At 36.4% G+C, this 27327-nt stretch overlaps 1 protein-coding gene across 2 annotated transcripts; it reads left to right on the top strand.

Moving 5' to 3' along the window:
- The first annotated feature begins 16633 nt into the window (after positions 1 to 16633).
- Positions 16634 to 23965, top strand: LOC147496323 (uncharacterized). 2 transcript variants are annotated; one of them, XM_086559321.1, is made up of 7 exons: positions 16634 to 17059; positions 17627 to 17701; positions 17782 to 18328; positions 19973 to 20358; positions 20794 to 21020; positions 21126 to 21237; positions 23484 to 23965. In XM_086559321.1, the coding sequence occupies exons 1-7, from the start codon at positions 16697 to 16699 to the stop codon at positions 23607 to 23609; spliced, it is 1836 nt and encodes a 611-aa protein (XP_086415447.1). In that variant the 5' UTR covers positions 16634 to 16696; the 3' UTR covers positions 23610 to 23965. The 2 variants fall into 2 exon arrangements, with proteins under 2 accessions (XP_086415447.1, XP_086415448.1); XM_086559322.1 differs by having other exon boundaries at positions 16635 to 17059; positions 21129 to 21237.
- Positions 23966 to 27327: the final 3362 nt, after the last annotated feature.

Below are 27327 nucleotides of genomic sequence, written 5' to 3'. Positions count from 1 at the left end.
ACCACTAGGAGCAACTCGATTGTTCAACGGTTCTTGCATTAGCCGACTTGAATTTCGAGGGTTGCGATTCCTATTGGCAAGAGGAATATGTTGACTATTCGGTCTGCTTCTTGTGCTTACCATCTTGATTGTTTCATGTGATAATGGATTAAAAAAACCCACATACGACGCCAATTATGTTTCGGCAGTAACCTACTTCAACACAACGAGAGCAATGGTAAAGAACGTACTAAGAAATAGTGGAATTTGATGTTGGGGGAAATGAAACTGAACCAAGATAATGGCTGCCTACGTACCCAAGATCTATTATCTAGGGATCAAGTTTCAACGTAGTTCACATTATGAGAAAAAATGGTTTTTATGTGACTGAAGAGGTTGAGTCCTAAGAGGACTGTATTTGTTTATGCCACAAGAATTGTTATCTCTTTGAACTTTTATCCTTATCTTTCTACAATAATGAACCTGGACATATTCTTAAATAGACCAGTTATTGGGTGTAGCTAGGATTAAGCTCTTGGGCTGGATCCGTGGGCTAATTTAGCCACAAAGTGGGGGTCTATACAGAAATACTTCTCAAGTTCACATAGTGTCTTTGCCATATCCTTCTCTAATATTAACAGTGAATCAACATCGATAATCTTAGAACATAGAGCATTAAAAAAATGAAGAGAAGCTTTTAATTAAAGGGAGAATTTCCTTCCTATCCTTAAATGCATGTTAGATCAACATAGGAAGCAAATGCTGCATCAAGATGTGATAGTCATGAGACTTCATATGTGCACCTTTTAAGTCCATACCATCTTCTGTGACAATATTCCTCCAATTGCTACTAAAACCAAAAGGGACACGTAAATCACGTAATGTCTGGAGAAATAGCCTTTTCTCTTCTTTCATGAGCCAATAACGACTAGACCTCTGAATTACCTTTCCATTCTGTTTTTGCAGTCATAGCCGCTTTTTTATTTTCAGCCGCTTCAAATCTCTACGTGCATTAGCATCATCTTTCCTTTTTCCTTTTGTGTTCAACATCAATGCAATCAAGTTCTCACAAACATTTTTCTCGATATGTATAACATCCAAATTATGCCGTACAGGGATACGCTCCTAGTACTCGAGAAACTTAAAGAAAATTGACTGTTTAGGGAAGCAAGCATCACCATCTGCATATTCATTATCTTCTCCCACCTTTATTTTTTTTATTTTTTTTAGTTTTCCCCCACACCACATCTAGTCCAGCAGTCATTTTTTTCACCGCTTCCCCACTCAAACGTATTGGTTGTCCATGAGACTCCTCTTTCTTATTAAAAGTGTTAGCGCTTGTGTCTTTTCTGCTTCTATCTGTAGCAGACAGCCACCTCCTGCTACCCATGAACACATGTTTCATTCCATATCGAAGCCACATAGAATCTTTCTTTGGACCACAACAAGGACAACCAAATTTACCCTTCGTTTTACAACCAGAAACATCCCCATATGCTGGAAAGTCATGTATTGTCCACAACAACATAGCACGAAGATTAAATTCGGTATTAGTGAACGCATCCAATGTTGTGACCCCTTTCTCCCACAGAACTTTCAACTCCGCATCCAAAGGTTGCAAAAACACATCAATGTCCTTCCCTAGTTGGCTTGGGCCTTCAATGAGTAGTGTGAGCATTGTAAATTGTGGCTTCATGCATAAATCCGGTGGAAGGTTATAGGGTACACACAACACGAGGCCCAAAGAATCGTGTGTCGTGCTAAATGTGCCAAAAGGATTAAATCCATCGTGGATAATCCAGCTTAACATTACGAGGATCGGATGAAAAATCTTTATACCTTCTATCCATGGACTTCCATGTGTTAGAAGCGATTTGGAGTGCCTCATCTTTCCAGTGTCATTCTTAGGTTGAATGCCAAGTCATCTCTTTAGCCACCCAGGGGCACTTGTACATTCTTTGTAGTCTTGGAGTTATTGGAAAATATCTCAATATCTTAGCAGGGACTCGCTGTTTTGTTCTTCCATCAAACTTGAACCTAGACACACCACATGTGTCACACTTGATCTTTTTTGAATTTTGTTTTCCCCAATACAGCATACAATTATTTGGACAAGCATGAATCTTCTCGTATCCAAGTTATATACAGTACGTACCTCAGTTTCAGTGACCAAAAGCACATACATTGCACATGTAAGGAATGACATTGCATCTCTGATAGCAGAAACCATGTTGGTAAGGGGTTGAACAGAACCATGTCTACATTGGATAACGATAGTATATGCATACATTTGTATTACCCACTCAAATGTCGATAGGAATAGCAAGTATAAACTAGAAGGACGCCAAACTTTTATTACGGGAATCAAGAAGAAATAGGATCCATTGGTAAATCCCTGACTAGGTGCAAACGTCTAGGCTGCCTAAAAGTTTAAAGAGTTCCACACAAAAAAACTTTCCATATGGGAGGACAGAGATCAAAATGATGCCAAATCATTTTTTGCAGTAATCTGAGTTTTGCACAAAGTTTGGTTGTTGTAGAAAGTAAGTTTTCATTATTTTGCAGTGAAACCAAACACAGAGAGTTCCTGGAGTTTATGTGTTCTCCATGGAGTACAACTCATGGAGTCATGCTCATGGAGCATTACTATGGCAGCTAACAAGCCAGCCAGGTTTGCACCCCAGTAACACAACATTCCTGCTACATAGCAAAGTTGCATAGTTTCTCATCAAGAAGAGGCATAATGGATTAACAAAGATATCCGGCAAGGTTACAGTGCCTCCTATAGATGATAAGAGGTCAGAGATAATCATAATTTAGACCTGAAAAAAGTAGTGTACAGTGTAAACAGGTCAGATGTGTACTATATATGTCTCGATAAGTATAGTTTTGCATTTAAAATGGTGTTTATCTTATCTCTTTCTGTATGATTGGGAGCTCCTTGCTATTCAAGTAGCTTCAATATATATGAACTTCACCTTATTAGGCAATCTCACAAAACTTCAATCAAACTTCTATTATTAAATAACAAAATGAAGTTGAAGGGTTTTATCAAAGGTGAGTTATTTTTTTTTTAATGGAGAGTGAGGTTTTTACATTATAAGAAATTTGGTTGAGTGATTAATCTAATATTAATATATAATAGTTCTGCATATTTGCAAATATTTTTCAGAATAATTAATATAACAACACCCGTTCGTAGATAATCTTTGAAGATTCGACATAGTGAGTCATGCATAATTTAAAGATTTATTAATGGGAAATCGGGAACTGGATAATCTTCGATGATCCTATATGATAAATCAATCATAATTTACTTTTTATGTCATGTTTGTAAGGACACTACAGATGGATCAGTAGAAGTTGGTATTACACACCATATTGGATAATTAAAAGGAAATTGGAAACTGGATTCAAATACATATATAATTGAGCTCAAAGAGTAATTAACGGGAAATCATAAACTTTATGCAAATGCAATAAACTAAACTCAAAAAGTAATTAACTAGATTTCGGAAACTGGGTGCAATTGCATTAAACTAATGTCAGATAATAACTAACGAGAAATTAGAAATTGGATGCAAATTCTTGAAAAATATTTAACGGAAAATCGAAAATGATATGCAAATACATCAAACAAACCTCAGATAATAATTAATGGGAAACCGGAAACTGGATGCGAATGCATTGAACTAAACTCAAAAAATAATTAACAGAAAATCAAAAACCGAATGCAACTGCATTGAACTAACCTCATAGAATAATTAGTGGAAAATCGGAAACTAAATGCAAATGCATTGAAATAATCTCAAATAATAATTAACGGGAAATCAGAAATCGGATATAATTGCATCGAACTAACCTCAAAGCATAAATAATCAGAAACTAGATGCAGATGTATTGAACTAACCTTATAGAGTTATTAATGGGAAATCAGAAACTGAATCCAAATGTAATGAACTAATATCAAAGACTAATTAACGAAACATTGAAAAATGGATGAAACTGCATTGAACTAACCTAAATGAATAATTAACGGAAAATTATAAATTTGATGTAACTGCATTGAACTAACCTAAAAAAATAATTAATGGAAAATCGAAAACTTGATGCAAATACATTGAACTAACCTCAAAGAACAATTAACATAAAATCAGAAATTGGATGCAACTGCATTGAACTAACCTTAAAGAATAATTAACAGAAAACCGAAAACTGGATGCAACTGCATTAAACTAAAATCAGAGATTAACTAACTGGAAATCAGAAATTGGATGCAAATGCATTGAAATAACCTAAAAAAATAGTTAACTGGAAATCGGAAGTCGGATGTAATTGCATCGCATTGACCTCAAAGCATAAATGTCCGCTTTTTTAGGAAGGGTGATGAAAGTCCTAGGGTTTAGGGTTGTCCTCACCGCTTGTGAGTTCTCTTCCATCTTTAGACTCTACCTTCCTATTAGGATTCCTCTTCTTATGAAAGTCTGAATCTAGACCATATCTTATAGGAGGTAAGTTTCCTTGTTGATCATAATGTCCCATCGTGCATGGGAAGATTATATCTAAAATATAACTCCTAAGATATATCATCACGATTTCTTCCTTATCATTAAAGATCGCCATCTTCACTTTCTTTATATTCAGGAACTGTCTATATCAGTTCCTAACGACTGGGGTAACTGTTATGTTTGAAGGCGGTCAGTCATGTGCCTAGCACATGTCCATTGAACACTCATGCTCAACACGAGATCACTTATTCACAGAATTGATCTGATGGTCCTCGTCTCATTCTGGACATCTATAGTCTTAGGTTATTTCCCATACACGTGTTATCTGTTCAGTGACGGGAAATCCCCCTTACACCCGGTATGGTGAGATGTGCTCTTCTCTGGCTGAGTGCTTCAACAATTGGATAGACAAAGAGCGTTATCTTCCCATTACAACCATGTTAGATGAAATTCGCATTAAGATGATGAATATGACATCTAAACGGAGGAAGGAGTGCAAGAACTGGAAAACTATTCTTTATCCGAAAATAGAATCGAAGTTGGCTGAGAGGATTGAGGAGGTTCGTGGTGTGATTATGATAAGGTCAGATGAGCATGTGTTTCAAGTTGTTATAGAAAAACATGAGTATCGGGTAGATTTGCTTAGTAGAGAGTGCACTTGCAACAATTGGGGCATAGATGGGTTTCCTTGCCGACATCCGATTGCAAGTATTTACTGCAAAAGGGATTCAGTGTATTCATATATTGAAGTTGAATTTCCCGCCACTTCTTTTAGCAACACCTACTCTCATGGCATCACTGTAATTAGCCGCAATGAGATCTGTTCGGATGTTTCTGATGAAGTGGGCATTCTACCACTAGATATGAAGAGGGCTCTAGGTAGACCACGAGTTAAGAGGATTGGGAGCATAGGTGTTACGCGTTATACTGCCCACAAATGTAGAAAATGCCACAAGACCGACCGACATGACCGAAAGACTTGCCTTGGGAAATCTGATCATGTGCCAACTGATGATGGGAAATCTAGATCAATAGTAGAGTTGCCTAGTGACGATGGGGTATCTAGGGCTTGACAATGTTTTGATGTGGGAAGCACTAGTGAGGCTGTTTGATGTTTTTTTTATTGACTTATTAATATGAATACAAATTTGGAATTTGTTTTTAAAAGTATCTTATAATTTATATCATCCATTTTATTTAGTTTTTTGTGTTTTGTATAGTTATTGAGGTATGAACACTGAATGTTCATAGTCCAACAAGAGTATGAACATTCATCGTTCATAATTCAATGGTATGAACACTGAATGTTTAGGGTCCAACAAGAGTATGAACATTCATTGTTCATAGTCCACTAGCTGTATGAACATTCATTGTTCCTAGTCCACTAGGTGTGTGAACACTGAATGTTCATAGTGCAACAAGAGTATGGACATTCATTGTTCGTAGTTCAATGGTATGAACACTGAATGTTTATAGTCCAACAAGAGTATGAACATTCATCGTTCATAGTTCAATGGTATGAACACTGAATGTTCATAGTCCAACAAGAGTATGAACATTCATTGTTCGTAGTTCAATGGTATGAACACTGAATGTTCATAGTCCAACAAGAGTATGAACATTCATTGTCATAGTTAAATGGTATAGTATGAACACTGAATGTTCATAGTCCAACAAGAGTATGAACATTCATCGTTCATAGTTGAATGGTATGAACACTGAATGTTCATAGTCCACCAAGAGTATGAACATTCATTGTTCGTAGTTCAATGGTATGAACACTGAATGTTCATAGTCCAACAAGAGTATGAACATTCATCATTCATAGTTCAATGGTATGAACACTGAATGTTCATAGTCCAACAAGAGTATGAACATTCATTGTTCATAGTTCAATGGTATGAACACTGAATGTTCATAGTCGAACAAGAGTATGAACATTCATTGTTCATAGTCCACTAGGTGTATGAACATTGAATGTTCATAGTCCAACAAGAGTATGAACATTCATTGTTTGTAGTTCAATGGTATGAACACTGAATGTTCACAGTCCAACAAGAGTATGAACATTCATTGTTCATAGTTCAATGGTATAGTATGAACACTGAATGTTCATAGTCCAACAAGAGTATGAACATTCATCGTTCATAGTTGAATGGTATGAACACTGAATGTTCATAGTCTAACAAGAGTATGAACATTCATTGTTCATAGTCCACTAGGTGTATGCACACTGAATGTTCATAGTCTACTAAGAGTATGAACATTCGTTGTTCGTAGTTCAATGGTATGAACACTGAATGTTCATAGTCCAACAAGAGTATGAACATTCATTGTTCATAGTTCAATGGTATGAACACTGAATATTCATAGTCGAACAAGAGTATGAACATTCATTGTTCATAGTCCACTAGGTGTATGAACATTGAATGTTCATAGTCCAACAAGAGTATGAACATTCATTGTTCGTAGTTCAATGGTATGAACACTGAATGTTCACAGTCCAACAAGAGTATGAACATTCATTGTTAACACTTGTAATACATGAGTTTATAATAGTTTCAAATAAGAGAAAAAAGATTAAGAGAACACATGATAAACATCAATAATAGTTCATTTTCATAACAAAATAGATTCTTGATTTGTCTTTCATAACAACTGATATACAGATATACTGACGCACATTCATACACGTCAAAATATAATGTTTTATCCTTCCTCACATTCATTCATCATTAAACTACCCCTTTCAATATTTTTCCATAAACACATGATTTTCTAGAGTTCAGCTTCTTGGTTTGTTTGCCAGTAACTGGCATGCAAGTTGAGGGCACATGTTGTGTGCTTGTTCTGCATTTGTTACTTCAGAGAAATCCCATCGACCATTTAAAAAAAGAATTTCCATCATTTTGCAAATATGGAGTCCACAATCACTGCTGCAATTTATAAAATACAAATCTCATGTCAATTATAACTTTCTTAATGTAGAAGTTTATAAGAATTTTAGTGAATAATTATGCATTTACCTATTGGTTTGCTGTGGACATTTTGGAGACTGTATTCTTACTTGACTACTGAGCAAATGAATTGTCTTTTTCTCCTTTCTGATCTAAAGATTTATTTTCTCAACCAATTTCTTCTTCTGCAAAATAACAAGAAGTTATTCCTTTATTTATGTTAGAAGATACAAAAGTTTCTTCTCATTTTAGTGTTGAAATTACCATGTCTTTTGCAATTTTGGATGACTTTTTCTCGTGACTTATGGAGTTGAAATGTAACCATTTCTTTTGTTTTCCCACTACGAACTCCACAACCAGTAGCGTCCAATGGTTTTTTGAACGTATTGGAATTGCCAAGAATTTGGCACTCAAGTCAATTTCTGACATGCCTCCTTCAAGTATATTCTGTGACATTGAGTGCGTGAAATAATAAGAATGTGAGACCAACCACAATATAGATATGAAACAATAATTTGAAATAAATAATTCACCTTTGAGTTGGCAGATAGTAGACATGTTTCTTTTTGGTTTGGGAACTTTTTGCGAAGTTAGACAGACTACTAGTCGATGACCTGTTGAATTGAACATTTTTGGGATTCAAAACAAAGTATAAATGAAGTAAGTAAAAATGAAGGTCAGATATCGAAATTAAAAAATAGCAAAGTATAAACATTATTCTATTGATGTTAGGTCAGGTATGAACATTCATTGTTCATAGTTCAATGGTATGAACACTGAATGTTCATGTATGAACACTGAATATTCATAGTCTAACAAGAGTATGAACATTCATTATTCATAGTCCAATGGGTGTATGAACAATGAATGTTCATAGTCCAACAAGAGTATGAACATTCATTATTCATAGTCCACTGGGTGTATGAACACTGAATGTTCATAGTCCAACAAGAGTATGAATATTCATTGTTCATAGTCCACTGGGTGTATGAACACTGAATATTCATAGTCCAACAAGAGTATGAATATTCATTGTTCATACTCCACTGGGTGTATGAACACTGAATGTTCATAGTCCAACAAGAGTATGAACATTCATTGTTCATAGTCCACTAGGTATTAGGTGTATGAACAATGCTTGAAAATGCTAGTGGAACCACAAACTTGAAGAAGTTGGAAGTTGAGAATATTAAATTTTTTGTTTTATTTTAGTTAGTGTTAATGAAAATGCTTGTTGAGCTGATTTTGAGTGAACCAGGTATTGATTCTTCCCGATTGTTTTTTTTCCTCCTCGAATGTCTTGCTGCCGAGGTATCTCTCTATTTTCCTGCCATCTGTTAATTTTGTCAAATAACCATAACATACGTTGATACATAGTCACAACAAATCTTTGGTTTTTTTTTTTTTTTTTACAAAAAACGTAAAAAGTCTCCGAATTGAGTGGTTACCGAATTTCTAAATGAATAAATAGTGAAAACGGTAAAAGTCTCATAATTCTTGATGTTTACTGATTTTTAGCGATTCTTTCCGATTTTTAACGAATTTTTTATTTTTTACCGTTTTCCATTCATTTATTTTAATATTTTATTTTCTAAATTGCAAATATTTGTATATATATATATTTGTAAATTTTGAATTTGATATATGCTCGAAATAACCCTGACATTATGTACAATCACACATTGCAAACTATTTTATGTTTTAATTATTATTTATGACTTTCCCGATTTTTTAAACAAATTTGTACGAATTAACAATTTCATCCCTGCCGAATTAACTTATTCTAGTTTAATTGATTAGTTATGTTAAGAAGTGTGTAGGGTTTTTACCAATATCTCATGCATGATTCCTACGATATGTATAATTACACTATATCACATGCATAAAATAGCGCAGCGGAAACAGAAGATCGTACCTTGGTCACAACTTTCAATTTGAAGTTCCAAGCTTTGATCTACAGGAGAAGATGATGTTCTTGGCACACTCAAGATCTTCTTCTTCTTAACTTAGCTGGAGTCAAGTTCCAACCACGAACGGGAAGCAACCTTTGTTCACCAACCAAGAACCGACAATGGCTAGGGAGGTTGCCACCTATGGAATCTCCACAAATTACTAGCTTCTTCTTTAGAAAATGTTGGAGGCCACCATTAAAGGAGAGAGAGCTTTTCTTTGTTGGGATGATCAATATGTGAGGGGGTGGGGGGGGTCTATTTATAGAGCTCTCCCACCTCCTCAATATTATACTCATCTAATATCAGATAGGATAGAGTCCTATACTCATCTAATATCAGATAGGATAGAGTACTATACTCATCTAATATCAGATAGGATAGAGTCCTACACTCATCCTAATACCTGGTGGTTATCCTTATCTTGGTGGTTTATCCTTATCCTGGTGGGCGTTTATCCAACCTTATTTCCGACATCTCCCACTCGCCCACAACGGCGAAGAAGGTTTCTAAGAGAAGCATTTATGTAGAATGCTCAGCCATTTGTGTGTCTCACACGGCAAATGGTTCGTGTGACCCTAGTACACGTATCATGATATCTGTGAAGTAGCAAGTCGCAATGAAAAGCACGACACAGTGATCTACCATGAAAGTGATCTTAAAGAAGACGAATCCAGAAACCTAATATCCGGAGAGTGTGTGTATACCCCAAGATCTGTTTGTTTCATCACTTTGACAAATAGCACTCATCCCTATGAGTCCACACCATAAAATAAAAAACGTATCACATGATTCACAATTATCATCAATTGTCCTGGCCAGGTAGAATCCCAGTGATTGTGTGATAAACCTTCAGTTCTTTTACCCTTTGCACGTAAGTCATTGTCGTCAGAGTTTCACCAACTTCCCAGTATGCATCCAGTCAGCCTTTTAGTAAGAGCTTGTGGGGAGCAAACCAAAGTTACGAGTAGTCCTCTTATTTTCTTGACAAGGTCAAAAGTTCAAGGAGGGTACCATTCGATATGTCTTAAACAAAAAACATATCAATAGAGCTCACATAGCAAGAATTTTTAGGGATATTTATTTTCTTGCTCTCAGGTGGTCAACTATACACATGTTGTGTGAAAACATGTCATGGCAAGAGTATCTAATTTGTTTACTCAACAATAGATATCTGTATGTCCACTCATACCATGCAAGTGTTGTCATCCCTAATGACAATTCCAAGGATACTTTGCTCCCACTTGGCAACAACCGTTTGTAGGCTTAGACAGAATCTTCCCTATGAAGCTTGTTTCTTCTTATCCAATTATAAGAAGGGGCATGACTCAGTACTAGGTCCACCTTTCCCATAAGGTTTAGTGACTTGTCAAGCTAAACTCCCACTGTTTAAAATGGAAATGACTGTTCATGTGAGTGAACCAGTCAACCCTACTGACATACATATGAGATGATAAACAATATAATGAGAATGCAATCGATCTGGAAAGAATGCACGTTTATTCATTAAACCATCAAAGTGTTCTTAACATAATCACATCCTCTTTAACCCAAACATTTTTACATGTGCAAGGAAGAGTTCCTTTGGAATAGGTTTGGTCAGTGGATCCGCAACCATCTGATCAGTGGATATATGTTGTAGAACCACTTTCTTCTTCAGTATCATTTGTCATACGTAGTGGTACTTTAACTCTATATGCTTGGTTCTTCTATGGTACTTTGGATCTTTAGCATATGCAAGAGCGATGCCATCTTTGTCGGTCGGATGTGAACTGTGGTTCGTGACTCTTGAGAACACTGACAAGTGTTTGATGAATCGTCTGAGCCACACAGCCTCCTGTGTGGCAGAGTAGCATGTAATATACTCAGCTTCCATAGTTGAAAGTGCTATGGAAGTTTGCTTCTTGCTGCTCCAGGATATAGCACCTCCATTCATTATGTAGGTATATCCTGAAGTTGACTTCCTCTCATCAAGGTCTCCAGCCAAGTTGGCATCAAAGTACCCAATCAACTTAAAATCTTTCCCTTGGTAGACAAGTGAGTAGTCTACAGTGCCTTTAAGATACCTCATTATCTTCTTGATGACCTTCCGATTAATGCGACCCCGAGGATTTGTTTGGAACCTTGATACTAACCCAATCAAGATAGCAGATGTCCGGCCTTGTACACAACATTGCATACATAAGGCTTCATTTGCTGGCGGCTTGAGTATGGTACATTTTTCATAGCTTGAGTTTCAGTAGGATTCTTGGGAGACATTTTAGAACTCAAAGACTCTCCTAGACTTACTGGGAGATCCACTTGCTTGCAATCAGTCATGTTGAATCTTTCCAAAATCTTCTTAATATATGTCTCATGAGACAAAGATAACAAGCGTTTGGGCCGATCCCGAGTTATTTTAACTCCTAAGACATAACTAGCTTCACCCATGTCCTTCATTTCGAAGTTTAATGACAACCACTCCTTAGTGGAATTTATCAATGCCTTATTGTTACCTGCTAACAAAATGTCATCCACATATAGAGATAGAATCATAAAACCATTTTTAGATGTCTTGACATATACGCAATGGTCCTCATTTACCATTTCGAATTTGTCTTGAAGCATAGCTTCATGGAATCTCAGATTCCACTATCTAGAGGCCTGTTTTAAACCATATATGGATCTGTTCAGTTTACACACTTTGTGTTCCTGACCCTTGATTGAAAAACCAGTGGGTTGATCCATATAGATTTCCTCTTGTAATTCTCCATTAAGAAAAGCAGTTTTGACATCCATCTGGTAAAGCTCTAAATCTAAGTGGGCAACCATTGACAAGAGGAGACGTATGGAGGCAAATCTCACTACTGGTGAGAAGGTGTCCTCATAGTCTATTCCTTATTTTTGGGTGTAACCTTTTGCAACAAGCCTGGCTTTGAATTTGTCTATGTTCATTTCCACATTTTTCTTGATCTTGAGAACCCACCTGTTCCCAATAGATCTCCTGTTTGGAGGTAGATCAACTAAGTCCCATACTTTGTTTTTCTTCATCGACTCCAATTCTTTCTTCATAGCTTCCATCCACTTACTTGTATTGGACCCAGAAATAGCCTCCTTGAATGTTTTAGGTTCATCAGATATTTCTGTAAGTGCATTGGTCATATTTATCTCCCCTTCAATCTCAAACCGACGTTTGGGGATATGGCCTCTAACACTCTTACGAGGTTGGGATTGATCAATCAGTTGACCAATGCCATTGTCACTGGAATCAGGGTTGATGAAAGTTTCATCTTCGCCTTTGTTCATCGGCCAGTTATAAGGTTGTCAACTTCGTAAAGTTGTATATCCTTATCAACCTCACCCCTCATTGGGTATTGATCCTCTAAGAATCGGCGTTACGTGCTTCTATTTACGTGACATGCCCTCGAAAGTATCCTCCCCTAGGAAGACATACCCCTTAGAAGTCTCATCGTATCTTATAAAGACACACTTCTTTCCAGAGCACTCAACTTCCCAAATTCTCGATTTTGAGAAGTGACAAAGGTACACACCCCCATGGTCTAAGGTAGTTCAAAACCGGTTGTCTACCCGGTCCATAGTTCATAGGGTGTTTTGTCAACATATTTTGAAGGAACTAGGTTAAGTATGCGCGGTAGACCGTTAACAATGCATCACCCCAAAATGAGATGGGCAAGTTAGCCCGAGCCATCATAGATCTAACCATTTCAGCAGGGGTTCTATTCCTTCTCTCGGAGACACCATTCTGGCGAGGGGTATAAGGAATAGTTAGTTGTTTAGCTATACCCTTATTTTCACGAGTTCCTTAAACTCGTGTAAAAAGATACTCACGTCAGCGGTTAGTTCTTAAGGCCTTTATTGTCTATCAAGTTGATTCTCAACAAGGTTCTTGTACTTTTTAAAACAGTCCAAGGCGTCGATTTGTGAGACATCAAGTACACGGTCCCATAACGTGTATAGTCATCCGTGAAGGTAATGAAATACAAAGCCCCATGCCTTTCGTTACATTCATTGGTCCACGGATGTCGAGTGAATAAGTTGTAAAGGATAAGTTGCCCTTTGGGCTTTCCCAAAAGGTTTCTTGGTGGCTTTTCCAAAGAAGACAACTTTCACAGTTTCCATTTTAACAGAGGTTAAGTTACCTAACAACCCTCCCTTGCTAAGCGGTCTATCCCATCGCGTGTCCAATATGTCCTAGTCTAGCATGCCACAATTGGCAACCAACCATTTTAGACATAAAAACTTCAGTTTGTGCTAAGTGTAATGTCATAAAAGAATTCATTAAATAAGCATGATCTATCAAACTGCATTTATTTAAAGATATCTCAAGCGAAGTTCTCGGGAAAAATTAAACACATAGGATTCTTGAAGTAATTTCAAAAACCGATAAAATATTTCTCCTAATTGAGGGTACAAAGAGTACTTCTTCAATAAGGATGGATCTCTCACTCGCAAAATCCAACCTACAAGTGCCTGTGCCCAAAACATCAACTACACTTTGGTTTCCCATGTGGACTCTCCGAGTTCCTTGTGGAAGTTTCGAAATCTTCAAACGGGGACCTATCCCGCTTATGTGGGTCCGTCATTTGTTGAATCTACAATCCAATATTGTGATGAATCAGACAGCATGACAGTACTTATCACATTGACAGTACTTAAAGTAAAACTTATCTTAGGAGAAGGATATGCCCTAGCATAGTGTCCCATCTGATGACAACGGAAGCATTCAACACTAGTCATGTCTATCGACTTCCTAGGTTTCTTTTGCTGTGGGTCAAGCTTGGCCTTTTCCTTGCCTTTCCCTTTTCCACTTTTCTTGTTCCAAGGAGCCTTCCTCTTTTTGGAGTTGACAACATTTGCTTCAGTTTGAACAACAGGCTTTTCATTGAGAAGCCTTTGTTCCTCAAGCTCACATTTCCTCTGCATCTATGCAAAGTTTGTGATACTGTCGTCATGCGTTAAGATAAGATGAAATTGTTCCCAAGTTTTAGGTAAAAACCTAATGACAGCTTGAATTTGCTGTTCATTTGACAGGACCTATCCTGCTTGGGCTAACTCAACAACCATGTTCCTCATCACCGTGCAATGTTGTGTCATAGAGGTATGGGGCAGCTTGATAAATTTGTCAAAGCTCATTTATAGCCTCCTCAGCTGTGTAGTAGTCGTACCGCCAAGGTCCGCCTTTACTGCTTCCCATAACTCTTTAGCCGATCCAAGGCCATCATACCGCATCATGAAGTCATTCCTCATGGTGCCAAGTATGGCAATTCGGGCAACATTGTCTCTGCTTGTATACTCATTGTACTTTTTAAGTCGCGGAAGATATAAGCGACTTGTGTTATTCCGCCGGTGGGTTACGCATCGTCTCGGTTATTACGTCAATGACCTTCCTATCTGCCAGAATTAGCCTAACTTTCCTAGACCAAAGTTCATAATTCTTATCGTTTAACAAGTCCTTTTCAGGTAGCATCGTAAACGGGGATTTTCCATCGGGTGCCATTCTATCGATCAAGTTTGAATTCCAAAAATAAGATACTACGAATAAGAATCATCTCTTAAAATAAATCTAAGTAATCCACATTTTCACATATCGGTAAAACCCTACATGCTCTGATACCAATGTAGGGTTTTACCGATATCTCATGCATGATTCCTACGATATGTACAATTACACTATATCACATGCATAAAATAGCAAATAAAAATGTAAGATCGTACCTTGGTCACAGCTTTCAATTTGAAGTTCCAAGCTTTGATCTACAGGAGAAGATGATGTTCTTGGCATACTCAAGATCTTCTTCTTTTCAACTTAGCTGGAGTCAAGTTCCAACCACGAACGGGAAGCAACCTTTGTTCACGAACCAAGAACCGACAATGGTTAGGGAGGTTACAACTTATGGAATCTCCACAAATTACTAGCTTCTTCTTTAGAAAATGTTGGAGGCCACCATTAAAAGAGAGAAAGCTTTTCTTTGTTGGGATGATCAATATGTGAGGGGGGTGGGGTCTATTTATAGAGCTCTCTCACCTCCTCAATATTGGATAGGATAGAGTCCTATACTCTGTGCTATTAAAACTTTCATAGCTTTGAAATTGTCAATCACTTTCCTATTAATAGAACATAGTATTTCAATATTTTAACTAAACATGGTTACATGGTTTGCCTAATATTTTATCTGAACATTTTAAGTTTTTCTCAGTCTTTTAATTTTAGTCCAACTGTGGTGATCAATTGTTTTTTTCAAAAGAAAATTTATAATTAAATAATAATTAATTTAACGAGTGAGATTTTTATAATTAATTAAATTAAAAAATATAATTTATAATAATAATTAGCGAAGTGCTATGCTCCACTCACGCCCCCACTGCAATGCAGTATACTAGTTATGTTAAGAAGTGAAATGGGATTACGTTGATAACTTGACATGGACAGAATGCAGACAATGGGTTTAATCTCCCTGGTACTTAAATGGTTTCACAAAAACCCCTTGTAAGCGAACAAATGCATAAAACCTCCCTATTATTTAAAAACATAACATCAAAACCAAAACAGACCAAAATACCCCTGTGAAAACTGGGCTGACGTCATTCTATGTAAATTTGTATTTACATATGACAATATAAAATTACACAGTCTTCTTAACCTATTTAAATTTAAATTTTCATATGAAATTTTTTTTCATAGAAAAATTTAAATTTATATTCTGTCTGGTGTCGTCGGAAAATTTTCAATCCGAAAAGTTACTATGTAAATTTAAGTTTTCATAGCTCCAATAACTATATAAATATAGTTTTATATATATATGACTATGTAAAAATACATTTACATATATTATGTCAGGTGTCGGAAAATTTTCAATCCCAAAAGTTACTATGTAAATTTAAGTTTTTATAGCTCCAATGACTATGCAAATATAGTTATATATATATATATATATATATATATATATATATATATATATATATATATAGTCGGAAAATTTTCAATCCCAAAAGGGTAAAAAAGGAAATAAGTTAAAATGGAAAATAAAAACAGACAAGATTTTATATCTTTTTTGGAAAACAGAGAGATTATTTAACGAGACCTAAATAATAGGGAGGTAATTTGATATAGGTCGATGGGAGAGAATTTATACTCAACCGAGTTAGAACCAAGTGGCTGAGCCTCATTTCTTCGTGGGACAGAATGTGTATTGTATTGATGAGTCCAAAAACAGGCCCAACAATATATTTCTGAAACGGTCTAACCCCTTTCCAGAAGCTATTTATAAGTCCCAAAAAACTACGGCTTCGCGTTTCAGCAGCCATGATGATGAAGAACAAGGGGAAAGAAGCAGCTCTACAAGAAGTAACTAATCTCCATACTTCATCATCATCTAAACAAAACCCAAACTCTTCAACAACTATACGCAAGTTCGTCGAAAGAAGAGGTTTTTCTCAAACTAATAATAAACCTGCCTATGTCGTCAAAACTCCACCGTTAGTCAGAACAAGTTCAGAGGTAAAACCCCAAGACGAAAGAGGGGATGAATCAAAAGTTAAAAGTTGTACTAGTACTACTAATAGTGCTGATCATGGTCCCACTGGGGAAGAGGAGGGGGCTAATAATGAAGAACCTGAGCTGTCAGAGGAGCAGCTCACTATCAACAACCACTTACAGGAAGACGAGGTAAATAATAAGTTTCAACTACGTTACTTTTAATGACGAGGTACCTCAAGTGACTTATAATAGAACAAATTGGAAATAGACAAACTCAGGCGGAGTTGGTGTTTACATTAGATATATATTTTTTTGCTGTCTTATTCAAGCTTACAGTGACAAAACAAAAGATAAGATGAGCTACTGAGAGGACAAAATTGTGCGGCATCTTATTTCTTTATGGATTTTGTCTGGTGGTCTTTATTATCATTATTAGTTCATTCACAGTGTTTGGTTTGACTCTAAGCACACATTGGACCTTCATCATCCTTGAAACTGATGAGAGGTCTTTCTGCACACAACACTGGAGAGTAAATGTTATAAGTAAAAAGCTGCAAGAATAGGAAATCCCTGCTTAAAAAATATTATTCTCCCCCCTTTAATTTTTTTTTATGATAATATATGCCCTGGCCTTTTCACTTTTTGTAACATATGGAAACATAACATCTCTTTATATATATGGAGTATTTGGGAATTGGGATAAAACATTACATCTGAATGTGCAAACCATTCTGATCTCAAAGTTGTGCTTTGCAGTTATTGGCCATGGAGGCCATATATGGGGACAATCTAACTATCGGTAGAACTGAAGGAGGCCAGAAATCTTTTCAGGTTTGGTGATAACCAACATTTGTATTTCACTATACAAATATTGCCATCCAACATCTGTTTTTTTTTATTTTTTTTTGCAGATCCGTGTACATATTGAAACCCTTGGTGAACTAACTATATCCGCAAAGCTTCATTCACCTAAAGAAAATGTTGAACCTGGAGGAAAATCTACCAGCCTTATTGCCCCGGCTCAACATTCAAATGAATTCCTTTATACTTTTGCAGTTCAATATCTTCCTCCGATTGTGTTGACATGTTTATTACCCAATTCGTATCCAAGCCATCAACCTCCATATTTCACTCTATCCATTCAATGGTTGAACTCTTTGAGAATTTCCAATCTTTGCCGCATGTTGGATTCTTTTTGGACAGATAAACCTGGCCAGGAGGTTATATACCAATGGGTGGACTGGTTACACAGTTCTTCTCTTTCTCATCTAGGGTTTGATAAGGAAATAACTCTTGGTCCCTATAACATGCCAGATGCTGGTGACAGTCGTGCTTTTCGGGGAAGTGTATCGCCAGAAGTTGATATACCATCAATGATGAAATATAATGATGATAAGTGCCATGAGGTTTTTAATGAAAATTTTCAGGAGTGCTGCATCTGTTTTAGTGAGCATGCAGGTGACTCTTTCTCTCTTTTCCTCGGTAGATTAACATACAAATAGAAAAAGGAAAAATAACAACAGAGAATATTCTCCTTCTGCCATATTAATGAACACACATGCACACATTCATTTCCTTGTGTACACACTACACACACATTGTGACAACTATAAATGTAGCTTGCATACAGGTATACTTATACTTGTCGACACAGATAGATTGCAAATACTCACACATGCACTGGGTCCAGAACGGCTTCAGCTCCAATATGCGTGAAATTTGTGTATATTTCTGGACTGCACCTGTTCTCAACAGCTGTGTGTCTACTGAATTGAACTCTTGACCATGTCTAAGGTGTTCTTTACACTTCATCTTCATCTTAACTTCAATCAGATTAACTTTCTTTCTGTCAGCATTGAAAACCTACAATCAATATGTCTTGTTCTTGGTTACATCTAAGAATCTTGTTTATATCCTATTCTACCTTGCAATATAGTTTATCTACTTATCTAAGATCATGCACTTGAAATGTATATATGTGGCAAAATTGCTTTCTTGGTGCTTAATTGTATAGTACTTGACATGGGCATAGCTGGGATTTTGTAGCAGTATATGTTATCTGTGTAAAGTCTCTTTTCTGTTGTCCAGGATATCTTATTCTCGTCAGATAGAAAGACAATGTGTTTGATGTAAACCACTTTGCCGAAGCAAGAAAGAGGATGAAACTAACAACAAGATATTTAAAAATCTCGCACGCGTCTCTTAGGATGTTAGGGATTTATCATAAGCATTAAAAACCAATATTTCATTTATTCTGAAAACTTCAAGCTGCTTTTGTTTGTGCAACTGCCCTTATTGGTAATGAGGGTTACTTGGTAGCTGAGTATATTATTTTTTTGAAATATTTAGAGGGTTAAGGCAGACCCACACTGGTTACATCGAAGGACCCTAGCCCGAAGGCTTACATTACCCGAAGGCTCATCAATCCCAGAGGGACACTAACCCAAAGGCTTACATTGCCCGAAGGCTCATCAACCCCGAAGGGAACCGAGCCCGAAGGCTCTCGCACTGTAGCTGCTGAGTATATTAGCAAACTAGGAAACTAACTTCTACAAAATAAAAATACTTGATTTAAGGGACTGATAATGATGTGTGCAGTGTGACGTCATGGTACACCACACAATATACAAAAAGAATGTGTGGTGATGTCAGCGTGACGTCATGGTAAACCACACACAATATACAGTGCATTACTTTTCAGCATCCTCGCCAGCGTGTTATTGTCTCAATCATGTCTTTGGGATTGCCTATATGAGACAATTATCTAGTTTGGTTGAGACTAGTTGGGGCCAAGTAAAGTAAAAGTCGAAAGTGGGGCTATCTGTATTTGTCAAAAGCCGGGTTAACTTGGCCAAGTTTTAAGGTGGGGTGTGATGTGAAGCTTTGGTTAGAAATACAGGGATTAACGACCCTTCATCTGTGAGGTTTAGAGATGTATCAGTGGAATTGGAGATGGTATAAACAATGACCATGTCCAATATGCATGCTATTGGTGTATATTTCTGGATGGTGGCCTGTTGTCTACAGTTGTCTTTACCGTGTTTATGTTGTTCTTGACACTTCAGTTTCTTCTTAACTTTAATCAATAGTCTCTCTTCTCAGGCGCAGAGTTCATCAGACTGCCATGCAAACACTTTTTCTGCTGGAAATGCATGGAGACTTATTCAAGTATCCATGTAAAGGAAGGGACTATTTACAAGCTCATATGCCCTGATGCAGAATGTGATGGGCTTGTTCCACCTGGCTTGTTGAAACGTTTACTTGCAAGCGAAGACTTCGAGCGCTGGGAATCATTATTGTTGCAGAAAACACTAGACTCAATGTCTGATGTAGTTTATTGCCCTAGATGTGAGACAGGCTGCTTAAAGGATGGGGACTGTGATGCTCAATGCCCGAAATGCTTTTTCAGTTTTTGTATCCTTTGTGGAGAGAGGCGTCATGTAGGAAGTACGTGTACGAGTCCGGAACAAAAACTCCTAAAGTTAATGGTAAAAGCTCTAGTCGTCATTGAATTTTTTTTCATGTTAAGCTGAAGTCCTGATATAGATTATTAGCCCAGAAAAAAAATCCTGATATGCTATTTTTCTTGCTCAAATAAAAAGGTCTCTAAACCTGTTTTGATGAGATATTTCCACTCCCACCCCACCCTAAAAAAAATTAAAATAAAATAACTGGACATACTAACAACAAAAGCCTTATGAAAAATCTGTTCTTGTTGAACGACATTCTTACTTAATATATATCTTCAGCTAGTGCGTTTTTTTTCCCTGGTATCCTCTGAGATTGGGCAAAATGTAATAATCTGATCAAGCAAATGATAACTAGTAGTGCCTTACGCTTATCGACACCTCTTTCATGGTGATTGATAATTTGGTACCTTTTCATAATTCCTAGATAAACCTCCTTTTGGTGTTTGCCTGCAGGAACAACAGTGTTCATATGAACTCACAGATGAGCAAGCACATAAAAGAGAAGTGATGTTGAACGAGATTCTTAGTCTCACGGAAATAAGTCGTGATGCTAAGCGATGCCCATCTTGCAATATTGCAATCTCTCGAACTGAAGGTTGTAACAAGATGGTATGCGGAAACTGTGGGCAGTTTTTTTGCTATCAATGTAATAATGCCATTAGAGGATATGATCACTTCAGGTAAATTTTCACTTTGTAAAGTTTAGGGTATCCTACCTACAGTATATGGATTTGTTCTTATAATATTACATAGAAACTAATTTATTGTTTTTTTACTTACTGAAGCAGAGGTGGATGTGTCCTATTTCTGACTGAAGAAACTCATATTAAGGAGGAGGAAAACAAGGTGGTGGTTCAGATGCACCCGTGTCCAATATGTGCAGAAGAAAATGCAAAGGTGAGTATTTCTTACTCTTGGTTGTTTATGTTATCTGAAAACAAGACTGAAGTACTGAACTAGAATGTGCTTGCAACTATTGTACCATAGTGATCTTCTTATGACTAATTGTTCTTAGGGTAAGTTATAGTCTTGTTGAAATGGTTCCAGATTGTTTCAGGCCTAGACAGTTTACTTAGCTCACCAAGTATAATAGCTTAGTGATGCATGGACATGGAATTAATAGTATTTAGTTTAGTTAGTTTCTATTTTTATTTGTTAGGTTAGTAGTAGTTTCCTATTAGGACTATAATTAGAATTAGAAGTAGGGTTTTATTATACAAAGGCATCTAGGCCTTCATTGTTAGGTTGGTTGTTTTTGAATTGTTTAATCAAGAGATTGAATTAAGGAAATTCGTTTTCCCTTTGAAACCCTAGTTTTTGGGTGTTTATCAATTTTATTCATTGGTGTTATTGATTCGAAGTTGCTTCCGCCTTCGTATACATCACTTAGGTCTCAGGGCATAGAATATAATCTTATGATAGGCTTAAATTTGGAGATCATCTCAGTGAAGCACATGGAGGTTGAAAAGGGTGCCATATTGTCACCTACTGATCAGGAATATTTGGTGTCTAACAAGTATATTTTCTTACTAACAAAACCTTTGAGACTCAAGAAATGTGTGCTATACAATTCTATGGAAGATTAATCCAAGTAATTGAATCCTCCAATGAGCACTGACATGATATAAGTTGTTTGAAATACACACACCCGTAGAATTTTTACATCCTTGGACCAACTATGGAATACCGAATACCCCAGAAGAACAAGTACATAAGTTAGTGCATTTCACTCGTCTCGTATTTTCTTTTACGTTCACCCTTACCCCCATGTCTCCAAACCTGGAGTCCTTTTAGCCCTTCAAATATAGCATTTTTTTTTTGGATAAATATGTTTTATTCAATTGAAATTATACAGAAGTGGAGGACAACTGGACAAAGCACACTAGAACTTGCGTTGCAAGTCCGTTCTGAATAGCAAATCCAGTCCTTTTAAATACCAACTCTCTTTTTCTTTCTTTCCTTCTTTCTTACTTTCTTTCTTTCTTTCTTTCTTTTATATATGTAACTTTTATATGCACTATAGTGATCCCAAAATTCCCTCTTACCTGCTCAACCTCAATCTTGTCCTTCTAAACTATTACTAATGTGGACATTGTAAAGCCCAAGGGTGCACGTGCAGTAGGTGTCCCCCTTTCTGTTTTTGTGTGTTTTGGTTGTTCAAGTTATTTGCAGCAATAGGGCATACTTTAATAGGTTTCATTGGTTGGCAGGAAAATTCTTAGTTGCAAATAAGGGTTTGTAGTTCAGTTTGAATTAGTTGATGTTATTGAAAGAGATTAGAAATAAAAGAAAGACTTTAGGGTTCTTGGTTTATTTGTCTGAACTCTGAAGTGTAGTTTTTCTTAAATTGTTGGTTCCGCCAATTGATATCTACATTAGTTACACTCAACTCAGGTAGAAATGGATGATCGACATCTCAACTCTATATTCTGTCCATAACTTACAAGTGTCTTGAGTGCAGCAAGTGTAGTTGATTTTTATTTATTTTTTCAACTTCAAAGTCATACATTCAGTTTCCTATACTTTTGTGTCTATATTCTAGGATTTTGTTTGATCACACACTTTAGGCTCTTTACGTCTTTATTGAAGGTTTCTGCATTATCTAAGTCTACTTTCCCACTAATAGGTTAAAACTAAAATGTTAATGAATCTAAGACTATTTTTTGCGAGGATGATCACCTCATTAAGAAGATCATCCTCACCAGAAATCAGCTCCTATGGATATGTTTGTGAGTGTTGCAAGCGTGAAAATTGTGGCATTTAGATAAAGCCTAAATAATCTTAAACTTGAACACAATTTTTGGATAGGTTACACATATTCAAATGGGCAGCTTTTTAGCAGAGATGATATCTTCACCACGAAGATCATCTGCATAAAAATTCAGTCTGCAAGATCATCTCTAAAAGCACAGCGTGTACAAGAGGCGTGTACATGTATATATTAGAAATAGGCATTGTAATCAGCGGTTTAACAAGTCGAATGACAAAAACCAAACCCTTTAAATGAATAAGATATTTATTAATTCTGACCAAAATGCCTGGACTAACTGCCAATGTTCCCCAAAATTTTCAATTGGATATGATTATTTGAAGTGTCTTGTTAGTGATTAATTATTTTTATGTGTTTGGGGATAAATTTTCAGGTTGGCAGTAATAACCACATGGTCTGCCTGACATGTCGGAACCATTATTGTTACGTGTGTCGAAAGAGTTTCCGGTACACCTCTCAGCATTTTGTCTCGGGTTGCGGACAACACACCGTGGGGTAATTGTAAATTGCCCGGTCTATTACGTAGAGCAACAGGTCAATACTACTATATCCAAGAGGAAAGATGACATTCATTTGTAGTCTTTTCCAATCCCGCCAAGTTTGTTCCAGGATGAAACAGAGTTGGTTTACCATAACAAAACATTCAAATTATTTCTGGATGGTTTTTTCACCTGGTTTGTCTGGGTTTGGAAGACGAAAATAGAATGAGAATGATAGGTCGATTTTCTTCTGCTCATAGGAAAATAACATAACTTGTAATTATACTCTTGTACTGAAAACTACTGTGGAATTCTCAGTAGAGATACTGGAGGCAAGTGCTGACAATGTTCTCCTGTGGAATGCTGCTTCATATTCTCACGTGTGTTTTTGCATGACTAACTTAAGGTTTAACAGACCTAAGTATGTATCCTTACATGACATCTGTGCCACAAATAGTTGTTGCAGTTGCATAGTGTTGTACATACTAGACATATTTTGCTCACAGTTACTGCGTCTTTGCAAAATCATCAGACGCCTCTTTTTAGGATATTAAACTAAATTGTTCTAAATAACTAACCAAGATTAGAATAGTTTTTGGAAACTTGGAAGCATGCGCACCTCTCCTATAAATCTCCTCGGGTGATACCAATACCATGATCCCACAGGTAGTACCGCCTCCCTAAAGGGGAGGGTGCAAGGTTTGAGTGTTTGCTGGTGCAATTGCTGTTTAACAATGGACCTTCAAGGATTCTACACGACACGTATAATTATTTAATTAACGATATATACCGACATTTCATGAAACTTATAAGATACGTAACACGTGTTTGGGAATTTATAAGGGCAATATATCTGGTAAGGCTGGGTGCAATGGCTCCCCATTCCCTCAAAAGCGGAGGGAGTGGCCGTGGTTTTTTCCCCCTATATGTATATAACTCTCCATATATAGAGAGTGTTATTGAGAAATAGAGAGTGCATTCCACGTGAGTTGAAATAGCGTGGTTTGTAAAAACCCAAACGACGCTACTTGAAGCGGCGTGGAATGGAGTCAATTGTTTTGTGTCCCCACCAAGTTAGAAAATAATTATGACAAATTATTTTATATATATATATATATATATGGGGTGGGTTCCGTATACAATGACTTTCATACAACAGTTCTTACAACAGATCTTGACCGCACAACATTCAAAATCTAATGGTTTTTAGGTAGAGTGAGTTGGCATTAATTTTGGCGATAAAGTTGTGCAAAAAAATGGCTCGAGCCAAGCCTCACCTATTGAAAAGAATGGGATAAACCCACATGCTCATCCTTTTCTTCTCTTTTGAAATTGCTCCCCTTCTCTCTCTTTACACAGAAAGTAACAAAAAACACGAAACAAATCGTCGTTCCAGCTCTATCTCTTCTCTCTACCAGGAATTGTGACTGTTAGGTGTTTGGCGTCTCAAGGGAGAAAAAGTAATTCAGCATGTACTCTTGTTCGTTACCTCTATTACGCAGAAAGAAATAAGGCCTTTGCTTCAATTCTTAAGAATTAAAACTTGTAAATTTGGGTTTAAGGGTTGATTAGCTGAAATCTTGTGACTATTTATTTCTGTTAATGGGTTGTAAAGATTGTAAATCTGATATGCTTTTTTATAAAATTTTGTATTTTGGGGTCAGATTGTGGAGACATGTGTTTGTGCTAAACGTATTAGACAAAATGTCAATGAAGTGTTTTTTACAGATTTGTAAATGATGCAATACCATTATATAATGGGTGTGTTCATTGTTTGTTTGGCACTTTGGCAATTTTATACCACATTGTTGTTGGCGGGCACCACATTGGTGGTTTATTTTCATCCTCAAATCTCACCTGAATTTGCATATTAAGTATAGCATACATAAGTCAGTACAAACCCATTAATTTGCATAAAGCTCTTTGCTTGTGGCACCCACTTTCAGACCATATAATTAACAAAACAAAAAACAAGTTCAAACCATATTGTTACAAACAATATGCTACTTCATTTCAACGAAAATAAAAATAAAAATAGAATCTACATCTTGAGGTTACAATCAAGGCATTAGCAATCACCATCCAAAACTACAATAAATCCTTAGTGAAACTAAACTTCATTTCTGAATGTAAATTCTAAGACAAAAACAACAAAAACACATATGATTTTCTTTGTTAAACTCACAAAAATAGCAACCTTTATGCTCTTTCAACTTGTCTCATTTATCGCGACTTTGTCTTTTTTGAATTGGGATTTTGAGGACAATTGTGGGTTAGCGTACAAGTTACAAGAGCGACACTTTCTTTTATTCTTACTTCTTGTTGCTTCTATAGGATGCACATATCTACCATGTTTTCCTTTTGCACCATCATCTTTATTTCTACCTTTAGTTTGTGATACATTATGATCTAAAATCGGTTGAAGTGAAGAATGGTCATCCCCTGAATCACATGGAGCACTTGATTCGCTTGAAACATCTTCCTAAACAACTTCATCAGGAATGATTTCTGAATTGTTTTTACCAAGTTCTCTCAAACCATCTAAGAACACTTTGTAGCTTGCCGGAGTATGGGAGGCAACACACGCCCATTTAGTGGTTTCTTGGCACAAGTAACTAAGGTTCATAACATCAACTTGTTCTTAGAAAAGAGACCCTTCCTTGTCACCCCTCCTAAATCGGTTAGCCCCTTTCAACCATCTTTCGTTAATGAAACATTTTGGAATTTCATAGACATCAAGTTTGGATAACACCTTAAGTATATGGGCACAGGGTATTCCAACAAACTCATAAAGATGGCACTCACAAACGCCTTCACACATCTGTTGATTCCACTTCACAATCCAATGCTCACCTTTTTCATTGGTCTTGCTACGGATGAATTCCACATCATATGTCATTAACTCACTAGATATCATGTCAGCTTTGTATAACTCATCATTAAAGAACTGAGTCCTAAACTTTTCAAACATTTTTCTTGTATATATATTTTCCCCATGCTTTAAAATGAAGCTTCTCCCAGTGATAATGCGATTCTTCTATTCAGACTCAAAATCCTCATTTCTCTAATTTACTTCCATAGTCTTCAAGGCTTGTTCATACTTTCGAACAAAATCCATTAAATTGGTCATACGATTGATATGATCTTTAAAGAAACCATTAACTCCCTCACTACGACCAGTAGTGTTCAAACCAGCAAATAATGTAGTTCGATTGTACACAGGTATCCATGCCTCACGATCTTCATATAGCCTGGTGAGCCAAGAATTTTCACTTAACTCGTACTTTTCTATCAATGTGTCCTGATAAACGATAAAATTGAATAATTTACCTACGAAATGAACGATGAACTCAAAACGTAAGTAAACTAAAACTATTTATGGTGCTCTATTTATCAAAGTTTCTACTCTCAATTCTATCGAAATAGAGTAGAGTAACAAATTCGTTCCACTCCTAGTTCTCTAGCATGAAATGTTTTCTAATCTAATAAATCGGTCTTAAGTCTAATGAGAGCTTTACGAAGGGTGTTATACTACGATACAATATGAAATTGATTATGTTGAATTTAACTACGAATGCTATGGAAATATGATTGTTTTTGAATCTAGATAAAGGATTAGAGGGGACTTGAATCCACCTCGAATCCAACTTAATAACCTATCATAGATTCTTGTATCTCGATTCTTACGTTCTTACGGCAAGAAATTCGAGTTCTAATCCCTAGTGTTCTTGGCATTTC

This window comes from Coptis chinensis, chromosome 5 (assembly GCF_015680905.1).
Source record: "Coptis chinensis isolate HL-2020 chromosome 5, ASM1568090v1, whole genome shotgun sequence".
NCBI lineage: Eukaryota > Viridiplantae > Streptophyta > Magnoliopsida > Ranunculales > Ranunculaceae > Coptis > Coptis chinensis.
This window is presented reverse-complemented; position numbering and strand designations above follow the sequence as displayed.

Coding starts and splice junctions, on each gene's coding strand:
- LOC147496323 (XM_086559321.1), top strand. CDS start 16,697: ATGATGATGAAGAACAAGGGGAAAGAAGCAGCTCTACAAGAAGTAACT. Junction 17,060..17,626: donor ACCACTTACAGGAAGACGAG/GTAAATAATAAG, acceptor TGTGCTTTGCAG/TTATTGGCCATGGAGGCCAT. Junction 21,238..23,483: donor GTGCAGAAGAAAATGCAAAG/GTGAGTATTTCT, acceptor ATAAATTTTCAG/GTTGGCAGTAATAACCACAT.